Genomic DNA, 17294 nt, shown 5'->3' with positions numbered 1-17294 from the left:
CAAGATGCATGTAACTTAGTGGCACATGCAAGGTAACAGTTTATGGTTTATAACAAGACAGATCTTGATGAGCAGATTGTTGTAATGTCTACAAATTTTAAGAATCACCATTCAATGACTGTGAATGCGGGTGTTACATTGGATGATTTATGGTTAAGCTGAACACCCAATGGAGACTCCTTTGGATATCTCATGCTATCGTCCATGTCAAACACTATGGTTAGCTATCTTCCTCTGCACGGAATTGGTTTGCTGTGCTCCAGGATGAAAGCCTTTTTTACCTTGCCTGTTATGGATCAGGTCTAGAGGAAACTGAGGAACATGGTTAAACATGTATTAAAGAAAGGGACATTAACTGTACCTGAAGAAGCATGATGTCATTGTCACGGGTGTGGCGGTTGAAACATGGGTGTTTAATAGATTGTTTGATTGTGAATGTCTGCTTCTCTGCTTCTTCTTTACACCGAAAGTGTACTCCAAGAATAACTTTGCTTGTTTTTTTTCTTCTGAAATTAAAGGAATATGTATTATTATTGCTCTGATGGGTGCTAGTGCTCACAATAGACAATGGTTTCCAATGCTTGGGTTCTGTTCGCATGGGCATTTGGTGCGAAGCAGCATATTACAGTAACAATAACGCTGTGATGTGTGTGCATGTCCAGCCACAAAAAAAAACCCCTTCCTTTCTCTCACTTAGGGGCATATCAGCAAGGGCTGGCGATAATTATCGCTAAGCGCACTTAGCGCTAGGATAATTATCGCCGGCTATCGTGGAATTTTATCGCTGAGATAGCGTGCTATCAGCGACGCTTATCTCAAAAGCGATAAAATTTCTCGCGCTAACAGCCAAAAGTGAGATTATCGCTGAAAATCCAGCGATAAGCTCACACATTTTGGCGTTAGCTTGCTGATAAGGCAGGGCATACTTAGCCATTATATCCACCTTACATTGGATATAATGGCTAAGTCAGGGTGAAAGCAGGCGTAAGGAAAGTAGCATTAACTGTGGTTAGCGCTACTTTTCTTATCGCTATGCCTGTTAGCGATTCCCTTGATAATTGGAGAAATGTCGGTTAGCGACATTTCTCCAGTTATTTTGGGACGGAACGCCCACTTTGCATCTCATTAGAGATGCAAAGGTGGGCGTTATGTGAGAGGGAGCTAAAGCAAGGAATCACACGTTAGCGTGACCTTGCTGATTAAGCGATAAAATTATCGCCGATTTTCGTCCGAAAACGGACGCTAAAGTGGCGATAATCTTTCATCGCCAGTTTGCTGATATGTCCCTTAATTTTTTTTATTTGATAGTGCCACTGCCGATGATTCCCAGTTGCGCTATTACCGCATGTTACAAGTAATGCCTCTAGGGGCCTCCAGGGGGATACATGTAGACATCAGTGTGATACCGCCCATTTCCACATGCATTTCCTCATTCCATGCCTTTTTCCTGGGCAAACGCCTCCAGGTACAACCTGATCCTGTTTCATCTGCTATAAAAAGGATGACTATATGCTATGATTCATTTTAGGGCTTCTTTTATAATATTTGTTTTATCCGACTACTACTGGAACTTCTGTTACCAACACTGCAATCACCACTGATACTTGTAATACCGAACCTACTTTAAATAATAAAAATACTAGCAATAATAATAAAAATAAGAAGCTATCATTATTTGGCAGTCATTACATAAATAAGTGGCAATTCTCATATAAATAAACAGGTGATTCAATATATAATATATTGTATGGGCTTTAATTATATGTCAGGTACTTTAAACTATTTTTGCTGTCATCTAATCCATCCAACTCCCAAACAAAAGCTGTACACAGAATAAAATTTGCTCCAGTTTTGTTAGACTGTGGGTGAGTCCATTCTGGGAGGGAGAAATGATCACCTTGAACTGACTGAGCCACGTTGGCAGTCGTGTGACCTTTGAATTGTTCCTTGAACCCATAAGACAATATTCTAATGATGCGAATCCCCTAATGCTGCCATTATGACGTCAAGTCGAGGGTCCAAATGGCAGAATCCGGCATGGCTGGTTTACTCAGTGTATAATCTAGACCTAACGCTTCAAAACGGTTCGTAAATTAGAGCTGGCCCAAGGTGTCAATCAAGCTGCGCTAAACATAAAAAGGTATTTATCAGTATGATAGCACGAGCTCCCCTCCAACACTCATAACTAAATCAACAACTACCCTAGGTGGATTACAGTCTTCCAGTCCAGACAAATAGGAGGCTGTGGCTTCTGGTATAGAGAATATATGGTACGTGAAGCAGTCGGTCATATATAGCATCACAGCCGCTGTGCTATATGTCGCATTAATAAGAACCCAAAAGGCCTTTTGAACAAGTTACTTTGTTAATGCAAATGAAAGCTTGAAAAAACGTTACATATAAAGATATTGAAATAGTGGAGGTTCCTGATGTTGTGCATGTGGAAATATTTTTTTTAATTTTCTGGGTAAACCTCAAATTAATGTTATACAAAACAAGTCCCCAGTGCCCATCCTCAGACCTAATTGCAGGCCAGTCTCTTGACTGTGGTGAGTATAGCTATCTGAACACAGACATGTCACCCTGAGGAGCGGCGGGATGACTGATCCCAAACATGGCAAATCAGGATGCGAATTTTACCACACAGGGCTAGTAGGCTTTCTACCCACTAGAGTTAGAGGAAAACCTCTGACCACTATAACTAGAAACATTTCCACCAACCACTAGTCAAGAGGTTGATGAGTCTCCCTTGATGAAAGAGATGTGCACTCCCATCTCCTGCAGAGTTGAGCATGTTAGTGGAGAGCACAACTTTCCAGAAAGTATTTCTTAACTTTTATGTGTAGAACTCTTCAGTATCTATTTTCAGATAAAGTTAGGTGCAAAGCATGCATTTCTTTTTTTTATTACTTGTCTTTGTACACGGTCCATACTGTGAATTATATAAATTTTTACATGCAAACTCAAAGCTATTTCTGGAAACATGCCATGCAGTGGCAGCCCCTTGGTTAAGGCAGAGGAGCGTCACCCCACTGCTTTAAGAGCAGTGCAGAGGATTTTTTTTTATAATAACGGAAGGTTATATCATTTTATTTTTTCGTTCCTATATGCGGGGACTGGTGGGGCTGGCCAGAGCAGGGGCCAGGAGGAGTAGTAGTGAGCACACTCAAGGTGCCCATGACATTTTGGCCGACAGACTTGGGCCGGCCAAACAGGAATGCACACTTTGCATGTTCACCACCAGGTTGCAATTATACAGCTTGGTGGGGAACATGCACAGGCTCCCTGTCCCATCTGAGTACCCAACCATGGCGCTCAGACCTATCACAATGCTGCATTGCAGCATTGTGATTTGCTTCGGGGAACCAATGTCATTGGCTCAGGGAGGTGTGCCTCCTGAGTGCTTCCTAAGACTGAGAAGAGGCGGTGGAGAGGCAGCAGCTGGCGATGCGAGCAACAGGTAAGTTTTCTTCTACCCTCCTACCTCCACCGGTCCCCTGCCACTCGGCCCCATTCCCTACTAGCCACCACTGATACCATGCCTTTAAACCAAGTCTACAAAACAAAACAAATATACAAAACAGTGATGGATGCAATGCTTGAATTAATCTAAGCCACTAGAAATCCATTGGGGCCGCATCGCAATCCATCCTACTACCCTAAGTTGCATGGGTATGCCCAGACGTGGATCCCATGCTCACTAGGGGCCTCATGTAGGTAGCTAAATACCGGTCGGTAACGGCCGAAATTCGGTAAATATCCCGTTACCGACCGGTATTTAGGCATTTGAGATGTAGGAGGCATGATTTAAGGATTCGGTAATTTACCGAATCGGTAAGGGATCGGTAAAATACCGAATCGGTAAAATACAGATTCGGTAAATTAACGAATCCTTAAATCATATGTAGGGAGCACTCAAGTGAGTGAATTTCCGTAGTAAGGATTCGGTATTTAACACCAACTACAGGTTGATGTTAAATAACGAATACCTTTCAAAAAGCGAAATTTGGCTGCTTTAAAAGTGCCATGTGGCAGACATACATGCCCTTAGGGCATGTATGTGCGCCACATGTGCACACATGCACGAATCAGGGGTGCAACAGGGTGTCAATGTGACACCCTGCCACCCATGATTATGCTTCCCCTATTACCGATTCGGTATTTACCGAATCGGTAATAGTAAATGGCTTCCCATTCAGTCCTATGGGCCTCCAGGCCCATAGGAATGAATGGGAAGGGATGCATTATTACCGATTCGGTAAATACCTATTCATAAATACCGATATTTACCGAATCGGTAATAATTACCGATTGTTTACCTACATACTATTTACCGATTCATAAATACCGAATCGGTAAAATTCGGTATTTATTAATCGGTAAATAGTATGTTACCTACATATGGCCCTATGTCACTGGAACCAATCTGTACACGGATGATGACCCCATACCTGGGACAAAACCTGTCCTGGGTTGCACATGTTCTGGTTCAGGGCGGACCTGGCTTAGCAGTTCGGGCTTGACTGTTCCCATGAGGAGCAGGGTCAAGACTGATTTGCATATGGCTGGGTTCAAACTGAAGCTGCATGGTGAGCATAAGAACAATGGGTTGGAGTGCTACCCCAAGCTATTGCCAGTGGGTAGACTTTAAAAAAAAAAAGAATTTTATTGAGCAGAGGAGAGCAGGATAAATAACAATTTTTAAACACTTTTACAATTACTTTCTAATACATGTATGAATCTGAAACAACACATCGTAACATACCAATCTGTAATCGAGGATATAGCCTTATAAAACAACCCCACATAAAGTAGCGTCATGCTTTCTTATAGTACAAGCCATAAAAATAACCTAAAGCAAAGTGTAAAGCTAATGAAGTGCAGTGTGCAACACTATTGGACTTTCTACAAAACTTCACTTTTATATTGATAGCAATTTATCTAATGGCCTCCATTCCACAGGAAGAAAAGCATCTGCTTTTCCACCCCCCTCATTCCCGCCATATTTTAATCTATTTCATCAAATCGACAATAAATTGTGCAAAAATACAAATTTTCTTAAAGTGCAATATGCTAAAGTGCTAAGTGCTAAAGTGCTGAACCACTACCATACTGAAATTCTATATAGCTTGATACTGTGTGCAACACTATTAGACTTTCTACAAAACTTCAAATTTATATTGCTAACAATTTAACTAATGGCATCCTTCTTTCCCGCCATATTTTAATCTATTTCATCGAATCAACAATAAATTGTGCAAAAATACAAATTTTCATAAAGTGCAATATGCTAAAGTGCTTAGTGCTAAAGTGCTGGTCCAGTACCATACTAAAATTCTATATGGCTTGATACTTATCCAAAAACCTCCAAACCAAAGTAAATTTTTTTACTGCCCATACCCGCTTGGCATATGCTTCTTCATATCTCCTTGTCCTCCACATTTTAATTAACCATTCCGAATAGGAAGGGATCTCTTCTGTTCTCCACTTTTGTAGAATCAATGACCGTGCTATTACAGTGCCAATAGCCACGAACGTCGCTTCTACTTTATTTAGGTCAGCTCTTACTCTAGAGATCCCAAACAATGCCACCTCTGTCTCAGGATCAATATTTTTATCAATTGCATAACTTATAGCTGAAAAAAATGTATTCCAGAAAATTTGGAGTTTTGGGTATGTAAAACAAATATGTAGCCAGTCCCCCTCGCCCAAGGCCTGGCACCGAAAGCAGTTATTTTCAACCCCGGCATGGCGCTTGTTTAATACTGCCGGAGTATAATATGCCATCCACCTTGAAAGAAAGGCCATCCTTTTAAAATTGGCCGCTCTCAATACTTTACTACCTAATAGTGCAATCTGCTGCAATTCTTGATGGGAGAACTTGCAATTAGTTTCTTGTATGATTTTTCCCCAAAAAGTTTCAACTATTGGAGCTGACCTTTGTTTTAAAAGTAGAGAGTACCAATTTCCTACGCCTTTCAATCTCATCTTATAAAGCGCATTGGCAAGTCCCCCTGGTACCCGATCTGGTAAAATATCATATTTTTTAATCAGATGCGAGATCTGTAAATATTCCAAGAATCCGGGCTTCTCCAGGTTCCCACATCTGGCTACCACCTGTTCCCAGGACATTAAGGTTTGAGCTATAAAAAAGCTACCCAGCTCGAAAAAGCCATTGTCCTTCCATCTTGTTAAAAGGCAAGAATGCATCTGCAGCCCTAAAGATCTACTTTCTTCGAGATTTAGAAAAATGTAGCCAGAAGAATTAATTTGTTTAAAAAAGCATAAAAGGCGTTTGGAGAAGTCCCGTAATGTCTTATACCGGGATTTCTTAGGTAGTTTGGTTGTTTTAAGAAAAACTGATAATTGTGTTCCAGACTCACTAAGCATTTTTTCATAGAAAAAGATTTCTGTCAAATCATTACTAACAAGTAGACGGGCAGTTATGTCCAGTATGGCAGCCTCATAATAGATTTGGATATTGGGTCGAGCCAATCCCCCCTGATCTATTTCTAGTTGTAATGTGGGGAGCTTGACTCTGGAAATCTTATTATTCCATATAAATTCTCTAAACATTGAATCGATTTCCTTAAAAAACTTAACATCTATCTTAAGAGGGACATTGATAAATAAAAAAATTAATAAGGGTAGTATAGACATTTTTAAAAGCCCAACCCGGCCTATCAAAGTCAATGGTATAATAGACCACTTATCCAATAAGCTTTTGATCTTACATTTCATTGTCGTATAATTCAGGCTAAAAAGTTGATCAACTTGGTTGGAAACATATATGCCTAAATACCTTATTGGGTCTGTTTTCAACGCTTGGGATTTTAAATTCGGGGGTAGAAAGTTATAATCATTATTCAATATTAACATTTCTGTTTTGTTTTGATTTATTTTATAACCCCCTATTTGTTCAAATCTTCTAAACTCCGCTAGTACCTTGCTCCAGTTCATTTCATCCGGATATAAATACAAAATGATGTCATCTGCAAATAATTTCATTTTTGGCATCCCATCAATGGGAGCTCTAATTAAAAGATTATCCCTAATTCTACATGCCAATGGCTCTATAAAAAATGTAAACAAGATGGGTGACAGAGGGCAACCCTGCCTTGTCCCTCGTTTTATTTCTACTTCCCCAATTGATTCACCATTTATAATCAGCCTGGTGTGAGCTCCTTGGTATATATTTTTAAGCATTTTTATAATTTGGCTAGGGAACCCAAACTTTGATAAACCGATAAAAAGAGCTTCCCAATTCACTAAGTCGAATGCTTTTTCGGCATCGACCATTGTGATAAAAGTGGGTAGTTTATTTACAGTGACAAAGTCTAGGGTCTGAATTAAAAACCGGGTATTCGTTGACATAGATCTACCTAAAATAAACCCAGTCTGATCCGGATGAATTAAAACTTGTGCTATAGGTGTAAAGCGCTGTGCCCAAATTAAAATCTGCATTCAAAAGGCTAATTGGGCTATAAGAGTTAACATCTTTTTCACTCTTCCCCCTTTTTAACAAAGCTAATCAAGATAGACTCCTTAAAAGTTATGGGAACCTTACCACCCTGCTTAATATAAGTAAATATTTTTCTTAGAAAGGGAGTTAGTGTCTTCTTAAAAGTTTTATACAGCTCAATCGGGAGCCCATCCGCTCCACAAGCTTTTGCCTCTGGAATTAATCCTATGGCCTTTTCTATTTCATCTATGGATATATCCATGTGGAGCTGCTCTACCATTTCTCTTGTAAGACTGGGTACCTCGACCTCCTCATAAAATTGATTAATCTGCTCTACTCCAACCTGGTATTGGGTTGCATATAATTTAGTATAATGTTCCAAGAATGTTTGTGCAATCTCTCCCTTTTCAGTTAAAAGGCCATTATTTCTAGGGTCAAAGATTTCAGTGATCATTGCTGACTCTTGCTTAGTTTTAGTAGAGCTAGCAAGCATTTTACCAATCAACTGGTTTTCTTCATATACTCGTTGCTGGTGGGTAGACTTATTGCAAGTCGATTCCCATCACCTTTTTTGTGCTTCATGTGCCTTTTAATCAAGCATTTCAGAGTCCAGGGCTAAGGGCTTTTTAGCAGTCCCTGGCCTAAAGACAAAGCAAAATGTCACAGCCCACTGTGTCCTTCTTAGTTTGCCCTTGAAGTCTGAAAGTTATTTGCTAATTTTGTGGTTTCATGACATTCCTAAGTATTTCTTTTGGATTCATCATCACTAATAATGTTTCCTCTTATCCATAGAGGGTGAAATAATATTTAGGAAATAGTTTTTTCCTTTCACAGCAACACCAAAATATCCATCCTTTCAATGGTGTAATATAAGGAAGTCTGTGCCATTCTGCTTGAACAGAGACAAATATGGAAAAATTAGGAAACACTCAGAAATATATTTCAGGGTTTATGCTTGAGCCTCAGCAGATAATTCTGAATTTATGGCCATTTATAGAATCATTCTAATGCACTGAAATCTATTCAAATTGTAGATTTCCTTTTGCGCTCCCCCCCCCCCTTGTGCTCCTTTATTTATTTTTTCATGGGGTTTTATAAAGCAGGAACATGACCCAAGGGTATCAGAGTGCTGTACATATGATAGATAAACATAAACAAAGATCTGAACCAGAAAAAGAACATCTAATAAAAATATCAACTTTGAAGAACTTCGGTAACATATGGTATGTAGTAACAGAGTTATTAATAGACCATCTCCATTCCTTGTGCGTCATTGGAGTAGGTTCTCCAGGGTAGAATTCCATGATTCTGCTTTGCGTCGGTTTTGTTTCAGGAACCCAGGGGACAATGTGTGTGTTGGTTCCACTGGACACTGATGTGCTTCAGCTCTGTATTGGTATTAGAGTCATTGCGGGGGCCCATGGACCCAGGGGATGGGCTCATTGTAACTTCTGGGTCGATGGGTTAGACCGACCTTGGATGGTAGAAGGTTCCATATCCTTGGAATTGATCCAGAAAAGGAACAAGTGTAGGTTGTTTTTTTACTGAATCTGCATTGGGGGTCTAGCCTGAGAGAGTTTGCGTTCCTGAGTGAGCAGTTCCATCCAGAGATTCAAATATTTTTTGCCGGGTACCTTGGTTCATTAGGATGTAAAGCTTTATGCAAGAGGCAAGCAATTTTCAGTTGAGTTCTGGCCTCGAGAGGGAGCCAGTTGAGAGACCTGAGTGAAGGAGTAATGTGATCAAAGCGTCTAATGCTGATTACCAGTCTAGCTGCTGCGTTGATGGTTGCTTTTAGTGCAGCCGTTCTTGATCTGGAAAGACCTAAAAGGGTTGCAGAACCATATTCTAGTCTTGAGACCACTAATGATTTACTGCTTGTACTGCTCCTAAGAACAATCCACATGGGTAGGGGAGAGGATCTGAGTATCACCCAAACCGTTTTAATCCACAAGGAAAATATTCTCCCATGTAGGGAACTTCTTCCCTTGGATCACCATGAAATTCAGAGGTGCTCTCTTCCCTCTGACACACTGGACGCACATACGGTAATGCCTGGTGTTGGAGTAGCTTTAGGTGTGTTCAACAGTGTGAAAAACCAGAAAAAATGTTGTCAGTACCTTGGTTTTAACTGTTCTTGTTAATCCAGGAAACACACTCTCCCACCCCAACCCTAAAGTGCCTTCTGAGGAGCTCTGATGTTTGTAAGTATTAGCCCTGTAACTACAGATCTTGGAATTTATGTGAGTGAGTTTGTAATGTGTGCCTCAGGACTGCTTTTCTGAACCAAGCCCAGAGTCTGTGTGCATGTCCTTGCGTGACCTCACTGGGTTTAGAGTATGTTTAATGTTTCCCAGAACTACCAGAATGGTTCAGATCCCCGGGGACTGATCTACTACTGAGTGTTACCTTCCAATCCACCTGAGCAGAGTAAGGAGGTCACCTTCTTAAGTTAGAACATTCCTGCTGCCTGTATGTGTATGACCTTTGCATGTTAAAGTGATGGCTCAACTGAAGTGCTAGGCATACGCTACATAATGTAAATGCTCTATAAACCTGAGCAGAAACCCATTTACCCCCCCACCACCACCTTTTGTAGACAAACTCAGAAGTCGCTTTTTGCATTCATATATCCCCATTGTGCTGAAACATATTGTTGTTTTGTAATTAAAGTACTTACATAGTGCAGTGTGCAGCTGTTAAGACCCATCCATCTTCGATCAATGTCCCTCCACAAGTGAGCGTACGTTTGTTCCTTATCAGAGCCATGTAAGGTCTAGAATGTGGAACCACTTCAGTTCCACCAATGATTTCCATGCATTGATCTGTGGAAAGCACAACCCAGTAAAACATGGTTAAACTTCAGCAGCAATATTCACAAATGTGCTCTACCAAGCCCAGTATTTTACAAGCTGTTGCAATGAAAATGTCAACTTGTAGAAAAGGCATGTGTGCAGAGCCTGGGGTGAACTGTGAGAGCAAGGCTATGACTGGGGACATCAAGGGCTTCCCAAATGCAGTCCTCAGTACTAAAATTCAGTTTGGAGACTTTCTGATATTTGTACCTCCTCGCTTTTCACTCCACCCAGATATTGTTCATAGTGCTCCCTGGAACACGTATGTAAGGAGACTCCCCCGATAGTCTTAACCCCATGTGTTTTCGGGCTATCAGTTCGCTGCCAACACCCAGCATAACCTGAAAACCACTGTGCAGTGAGATCACTTGATTAGCATATACCATTGTATGCAGCCGATAAAAAGTTCATGGTCTATATTTTGCAGCTCTGACTCAGATTCTGGATCTGAGGGCCACAAAGAAACATGGGTGGGCATGAAGAGGCATGGGGAGAGCAAAGGTTCAAGATAATCTATTGTTTTAGAAAACAAGAAATGTTGGGAGTTGCGTGACCTCGCGAAATAAGATCGCGGCTGCTTGATAGCTCTCAGCAAAGCTTGATTTATAGACGATTATAATGTCGCATTTTTAGGAAAGTTATACCTGTTAAATTGCTCCTCGAGGGCTAAGCAAGGCAGGAGTTTTATGTTGATGCCTTTCCTGAACCGTTTCTTGCTGCCTTTCTGAGGGTTTTTCATACTCCAACATTTCACTGATCAGGCAAGTGTTCTGCCACCAAAGCTTTCTCTCAGGAGGGGGCACTTCTTCACAGGAAAGGGAGTGACTTTGGCCTAAACCACACCCACGGTTGTTTTTAGCTGCTGCAGAGCCTCCTATTATAGAGCATGTCACTTATTTCCTTCTTATCATCTTTTTAAGCTGCGTTTGTCACAGTTTGCAGCTTATTTATTGTAATGGAAGGGAAAAATGTGCATGCTGCTTCTAACAAATGCAAACTAAATATTTCACCTCCACCATTCAAGTCAAAAATTGTGGAGTCTGCGGAACCTTCTTTATCTACTTTATTAGAGGAATTACAAGCTGTTTCTTCCAATACAGAAAGAATTGCCTCAGAAATTAAAACAATTTGCAAAGATATGGCAAGTTTGTCTATGAAAGTTTCTGACAGTGAAATTACAATACAGGATAATAAATCCAAAATTGATGGTTTGAGGCCTCTTACAGCAAAAATATTACTGATGAGTAGTCCGTTGCTTGATTGAGAAAATTGTAATAAACAGTACGACCTGAATTTTTTTTATTTGCCATAGGATGCTGAGGGGAATAACTCCAGACAGTATTTAGAAAGATTGCTACTGGGTCTTTTACATATTACTTTTCCAGAGAAATTTGAAATTGATAAGACACATAGAATTCCTTCTCATCGTAATCCAATTCATACCAATCCTCGTCAAATGATTTTCAAGGTTTTGCATCATCTGGTGATGATCTGGAAACCAGCATGAGAGATCCTGCCTTTGATAGTCAATAGTCATCAAATTTTTATTCACCAAGTTTTTGCTAAAGAAACTGTTAGAATACGCAAGGAATATTCGGACCTCAGACCCCGACTAAGAATCTGTGGTTTCAAATATGGCCTTTTTGATCCATCTTTCATGAGAATATGGAATGATAATTTCTCCAAGTCTTTTCATCACCCTGAGGATCTTCGTTTATTCCTGGATCAGCAGTGACCACTCTAAAAAAAATAAATGTGTCTGACACTTGATTCCACTGTTATAATTTCTCACCTATTTTCTAAGTTCTTCTTTGAGGGCATCATTTGGGCTGGCTGATCTTGTATTTGCATGCGTGCGATTCTGGGCTATTATTAATGTTTTTATGTTGTCGTGTTTATTTCTGTCTATGTTTTCTTTTTTGTGTTTGTCTACATATTTCCTTTTCTTCCTTTTACACCATGTTAGAGCTACTTTGTATTCTTCTAATCTATTTTTTTTTTTTTTTACTCCTGCATTACTGTTCTTCCTTCTCTATAAGAATAGATAACAGTACTGGCATAACATTGTTTCTTTTAATGTTAAAGTTTTGCAATAACCTGTGAAGCATACTAATGTTCTAGAATATTTAGCTACACATAAAGCTGATATTTGGTTGCTTCAGGTGACACATATAAATGATACAGTTTTATCTTATATGAACAAAAGATGGGATGGTAAGGTTATCTCTTCTCTGGCACATAACAAAAAAATGGAGTTGCTATTCTCTTGCAGATAAATTGCATCTTCAAATTGCAAATAAGTGTTCAGATTCTGAAGGTCACTACATCATTGCTAAAATGAAAATTGATAATATTATTTTGCATCTAGTTAATGAGTACGGTCCAACATCCGATGATCCTAATTTTTGGTCCCCTTTTACTTCAGAAATACTAAAATTAGGTAATGTTCCACTTATTATTGGAGGCAATTTTAATCTCATCTGTGACCCTTTATTGTCTTGGACATCTCAAACCAAATATCGTTCTCCCAAGACCTTTTTCACTCTAAAGTCTGTTTTTAAAACTACTTAATTAGTAGATAGTTGGCGCCAACATCATTCAACAGAGAAACAATTTACTTTTTTTCTAATCCTCATAATTCCTACTCTCGTATAGATTTTATATTAATACCCCGTCAATCAATCCCTTCAGTTTCTGCCCCTGCTCTTAATTATATTGATATTTCTGATCATGCGCTAATCTCTTGTATTTTACGAGATAACTCCTCTCCACAATCGCAAGGTCGATTGCGCATGAATACTAAAATTGTCCTTAATGAGAAAAATAAGCCAAAGCTTTTGTCTGGTATAAATTATTAATTTTAATTTAACCTTGAAGGTTCTACTTCACTTGTTAATAGATAAGATGCATTTATGGGGTATATTACAGTGGTGACAATTTATTTATGGACCATAACAACAAATCATTGAATTCCAGAGTCAGTGATTCAGATAAACTGATAGCAATATCTGAACATCTCTTTATCACATCTAATGACATCAAATATAAATTAGTATTACAAAGACTCCATTATGAATTAAACTCAACATTAAGCAATAGCGTTGGCCTACAAATTTCTAAATGATTTTGTTTCAAAGTTAATTCATCTGGAAAACATTTGGCAATTTATATGTGTATTAGGAGAGATAAAAATTAAAACTAATGCAATTCATTATTTTAATTGTCAAATTGTTTTATCTCACAAAGAAATAGTTCAAGAATGTATTAATTATTGCTTGACTTTATATAATAAGCCTCTGGCTTGTGATATGTTACATATTGATACATTTTTAGATATGTGTGGTTTGCCCAAGATTAATCAGTCAGTTAGAGATAAGTTAGATCTACCAATTACTTTAGAAGAAGTGCATTCAGCTATGAAATCCCTTAAGTTGCATGAATCTACTTGTCTAGATGGTGTTCCTGCTAAATTTTATAAAGAATGTCCTCTTTACCTTTCCCCTCATCAAACTGTTTACTAATTTTTGTAATACATGTTTAACCTCTGGGACCTTTACGGAGGCCTTACTAATAGTTCTCCCGAAACCTAACAAGGATCCGACCAATGTCCCAAATTATCGGCCTATTTTCTTCATTAATCAGGATTATAAACTTTATGCAAAGATTTTGGCAGCCAGATTTGCCTCTGGGCTTGATCCTATCGTTTATATGGACCATTCTTGTTTCATGAAAAATAGACATGCAGTAAAAAATGTAAGATGATTATTCCATGCTATTGAAAATGGCCCTTCTTTAATGATGTCATCTGGTGTTTTAGCATTAGATGCAGAAAAGTCATTTGATAAGGTCATTGGCAACATCTTTTCTGTACCTTATCTGCTTTTAACCTTAGTAGCTTGTTTATGAGTATTATTTCTGCTCTTTACTCTGGTCCTCCCACCAAGCTTTTTTATTAATGATCATATTTCTTATGAATTTTTCCTTTGTAGGGGTACCAGACAAGGTTGCCCCCATCACCTTTATTTTTTCCTCCTGCTTTTAAACCTTTGCTTGTTGTCTTTAGGAATTCTGGGGAAACTGGAGGTCTCCTCATAAATAATGTTCCTATTAAAACATCCGCATATGCAGATAATGTACTCTTGTATGATGGAGATCTTACCTTTTCCATTCCACCTCTATTAAATCTAATTAATAAGTACCCTCAGATTCAGGATATACTCCAAATACAAGTAAAACAGAATTATTTCAATGTTTGTTGTGTCTTGGATATGCTATACAACAAAGAAATAGTATGGCAAAAGGAGAAACTCCAATATCGTGGGGGCATATTATCAAGCACGGCATTAAAATTATCGCCGCTTTAGCAGCAGAAAGTGCCGATAATGGGCTTGATAATATGCCGCCCATGTTAACACCAGAACATGGGCTTCTATGGGAATTCTCAAGGGCATATTATCAGGCTCATTATCGCCGCTTTTGCAGCAGCTTTCTGCCGCTAAAGCGGCGATTATTTTAACGCTGTTTCTTGGTAATATGCCCCTTAGTATTTTATTTTCTCACACCATTAAACATTTGATCGCGTTGAATTGTGATTATATTGTCAATCATATCAAATAATTTTTTTATAAATGGTCTGCTTTACATTTATCTTGGTGGGGAAAATTGGATTCTATTAAAATGCCCCAGACTTTTTTATCTTCTTTCTAAGATACCTATTCAGCTTCCTCTTCACTGTTATAAAAATGTAAATAAACTTATTTCTAAGTTTATTTGGAATAATAAATCTCCTCATATAAGTTATAATAAATTAAAATGATTAAGAACAATGGGGGATCTTGTTTACCAGATTTCCTTAATTATCACAAAGGGGCCGATTCCGATGTCGGGGTGGACAGCTCTCCAAGAGCTGTCCGTAGCCTTACCGTGCGACTGACACGTACACCCATAGCCGGTCCGTCCTGCAGAGGAAGTACGATGCGCATAACTGCCAAAAACCCGACCGACACGTAGGCTGTGAGTCAAGCTCCATTCTCCGTCCGAGCCGTAACTCCTAACGCTGAACCGAGTCACCCGGAAGCAGTATCCATAGCAGTTTCCGGCCTGACAAGTACGATGCATACTTCCTACGCGCCGGACGGGTCGCCACGTACGGGACGTCACAGCAACCGGAAAACAAGCATATCAGATACGATTCGCGCCACAACTCAATACATGGGTACGAGACGGAGCAACAAGCAGCGTGTACGACACGAACACATTATGAATCCCATCGCGCAGGTCATACCAGTACTCTACATCTATGACCGGATCAGACCCCGATGCCGATGGCGCAGGCGGTAAGTCAGACACCTACAACACAAACAAATGACACGTACCCGCAAAATGGCACACACACACAGGGGATCCACATCCTGGCCACTAACAACAGCCCACCAAAGGGGTTGTATGGCCAGCACCACTACCACCCCCACCCATAGGGCTTATGTTCCCCATCACTACTGCCACCCCCACCCATAGGGGACCTGTGGCCCATCACCCCTGCCACCCCCACCCATAGGGGACCTGTTGCCCATCACTACTGCCACTCCCAGCCATAGGGGACCTGTATCCCATCACTACTGCCACCCCCACTAATAGGGGACCCGGTGCCCAGCACTACTGCCACCCTCAGCCATAGGGGACCTGTTGCTCATCACTACTGCCACCCCCACTCATAGGGGACCTGGTGCCCATCACTACTGCCACCCCCAGCCATAGGGGACCTGTTGCCCATCACTACTGCCACCCCCACTCATAGGGCTTATGTTGCCCATCACCCCTGCCACCCCCACCCATAGGGGACCTGTTGCCCATCACTACTGCCACCCCCACTCATAGTGGACCTGGTGCCCATCACTACTGCCACCCCCACCCATAGGGGACCTGTTGCCCATCACTACTGCCACCCCCACTCATAGTGGACCTGGTGCTCATCACTACTGCCACCCCCAGCCATAGGGGACCTGTTGCCCATCACTACTGCCACCCCCACTCATAGGGCTTATGTTGCCCATCACCCTGCCAACCCCACCCATTGGGGACCTGTTGCCCATCACTACTGCCACCCCCACTCATAGGGGACCTGGTGCCCATCACTACTGCCACCCCCAGCCATAGGGGACCTGTTGCCCATCACAACTGCCACCACCACTCATAGGGGACCTGTTGCCCATCACTACTGCCACCCCCACTCATAGGGCTTATGTTGCCCATCACCCCTGCCACCCCCACCCATAGGGGACCTGTTGCCCATCACTACTGCCACCCCCACTCATAGTGGACCTGGTGCCCATCACTACTGCCACCTCCACCCATAGGGGACCTGTTGCCCATCACTACTGCCACCCCCACTCATAGCGGACCTGGTGCCCATCGCTACTGCCAACCCCAGCCATAGGGGACCTGTTGCCCATCACTACTGCCACCCTCACTCATAGGGCTTATGTTGCCCATCACCCCTGCCACCCCCCCATAGAGGACCTGTTGCCCATCACTACTGCCACCCCCACTCATAGGGGACCTGGTGCCCATCACTACTGCCACCCCCAGCCATAGGGGACCTGTTGCCCATCACTACTGCCACCCCCACTCATAGGGGACATGTTGCCCATCACTACTGCCACCCCCACCCATAGGGGACCTGTTGCCCATCACTACAGCCACCCCCACTCATACTGGACCTGGTGCCCATCACTACTGCCACCCCCAGCCATAGGGGACCTGTTGCCCATCACAACTGCCACCACCACTCATAGGGGACCTGTTGCCCATCACTACTGCCACCCCCACTCATAGGGCTTATGTTGCCCATCACCCCTGCCACCCCCACCCATAGGGAACCTGTTGCCCATCACTACTGCCACCCCCACTCATAGTGGACCTGGTGCCCATCACTACTGCCACCTCCACCCATTGGGGACCTGTTGCCCATCACTACT

The 17294-nt window shown here is 41.3% G+C and overlaps 1 protein-coding gene across 1 annotated transcript in view; it reads right to left on the bottom strand.

Annotated features, from left to right (window-relative positions):
* Window positions 1-17294, bottom strand: part of LOC146864198 (granzyme A-like) — a 175566-nt gene that overhangs the window by 136453 nt on the left and 21819 nt on the right. The window contains exons 2-3 of the mRNA XM_085631289.1: window positions 10143-10287; window positions 362-506 (exon numbers count right to left, since the gene is read on the bottom strand). Coding sequence (XP_085487415.1) covers window positions 362-506; window positions 10143-10287 — 290 coding nt within the window. The remainder of the gene's footprint in view (window positions 1-361; window positions 507-10142; window positions 10288-17294) is intronic.

The sequence above is a fragment of the Triturus cristatus genome, chromosome 2_1 (genome assembly GCF_964204655.1).
Source record: "Triturus cristatus chromosome 2_1, aTriCri1.1, whole genome shotgun sequence".
NCBI lineage: Eukaryota > Metazoa > Chordata > Amphibia > Caudata > Salamandridae > Triturus > Triturus cristatus.
Note: the sequence above shows the minus strand (reverse complement) of the source record. Positions and strands in the feature narration are given on the sequence as shown.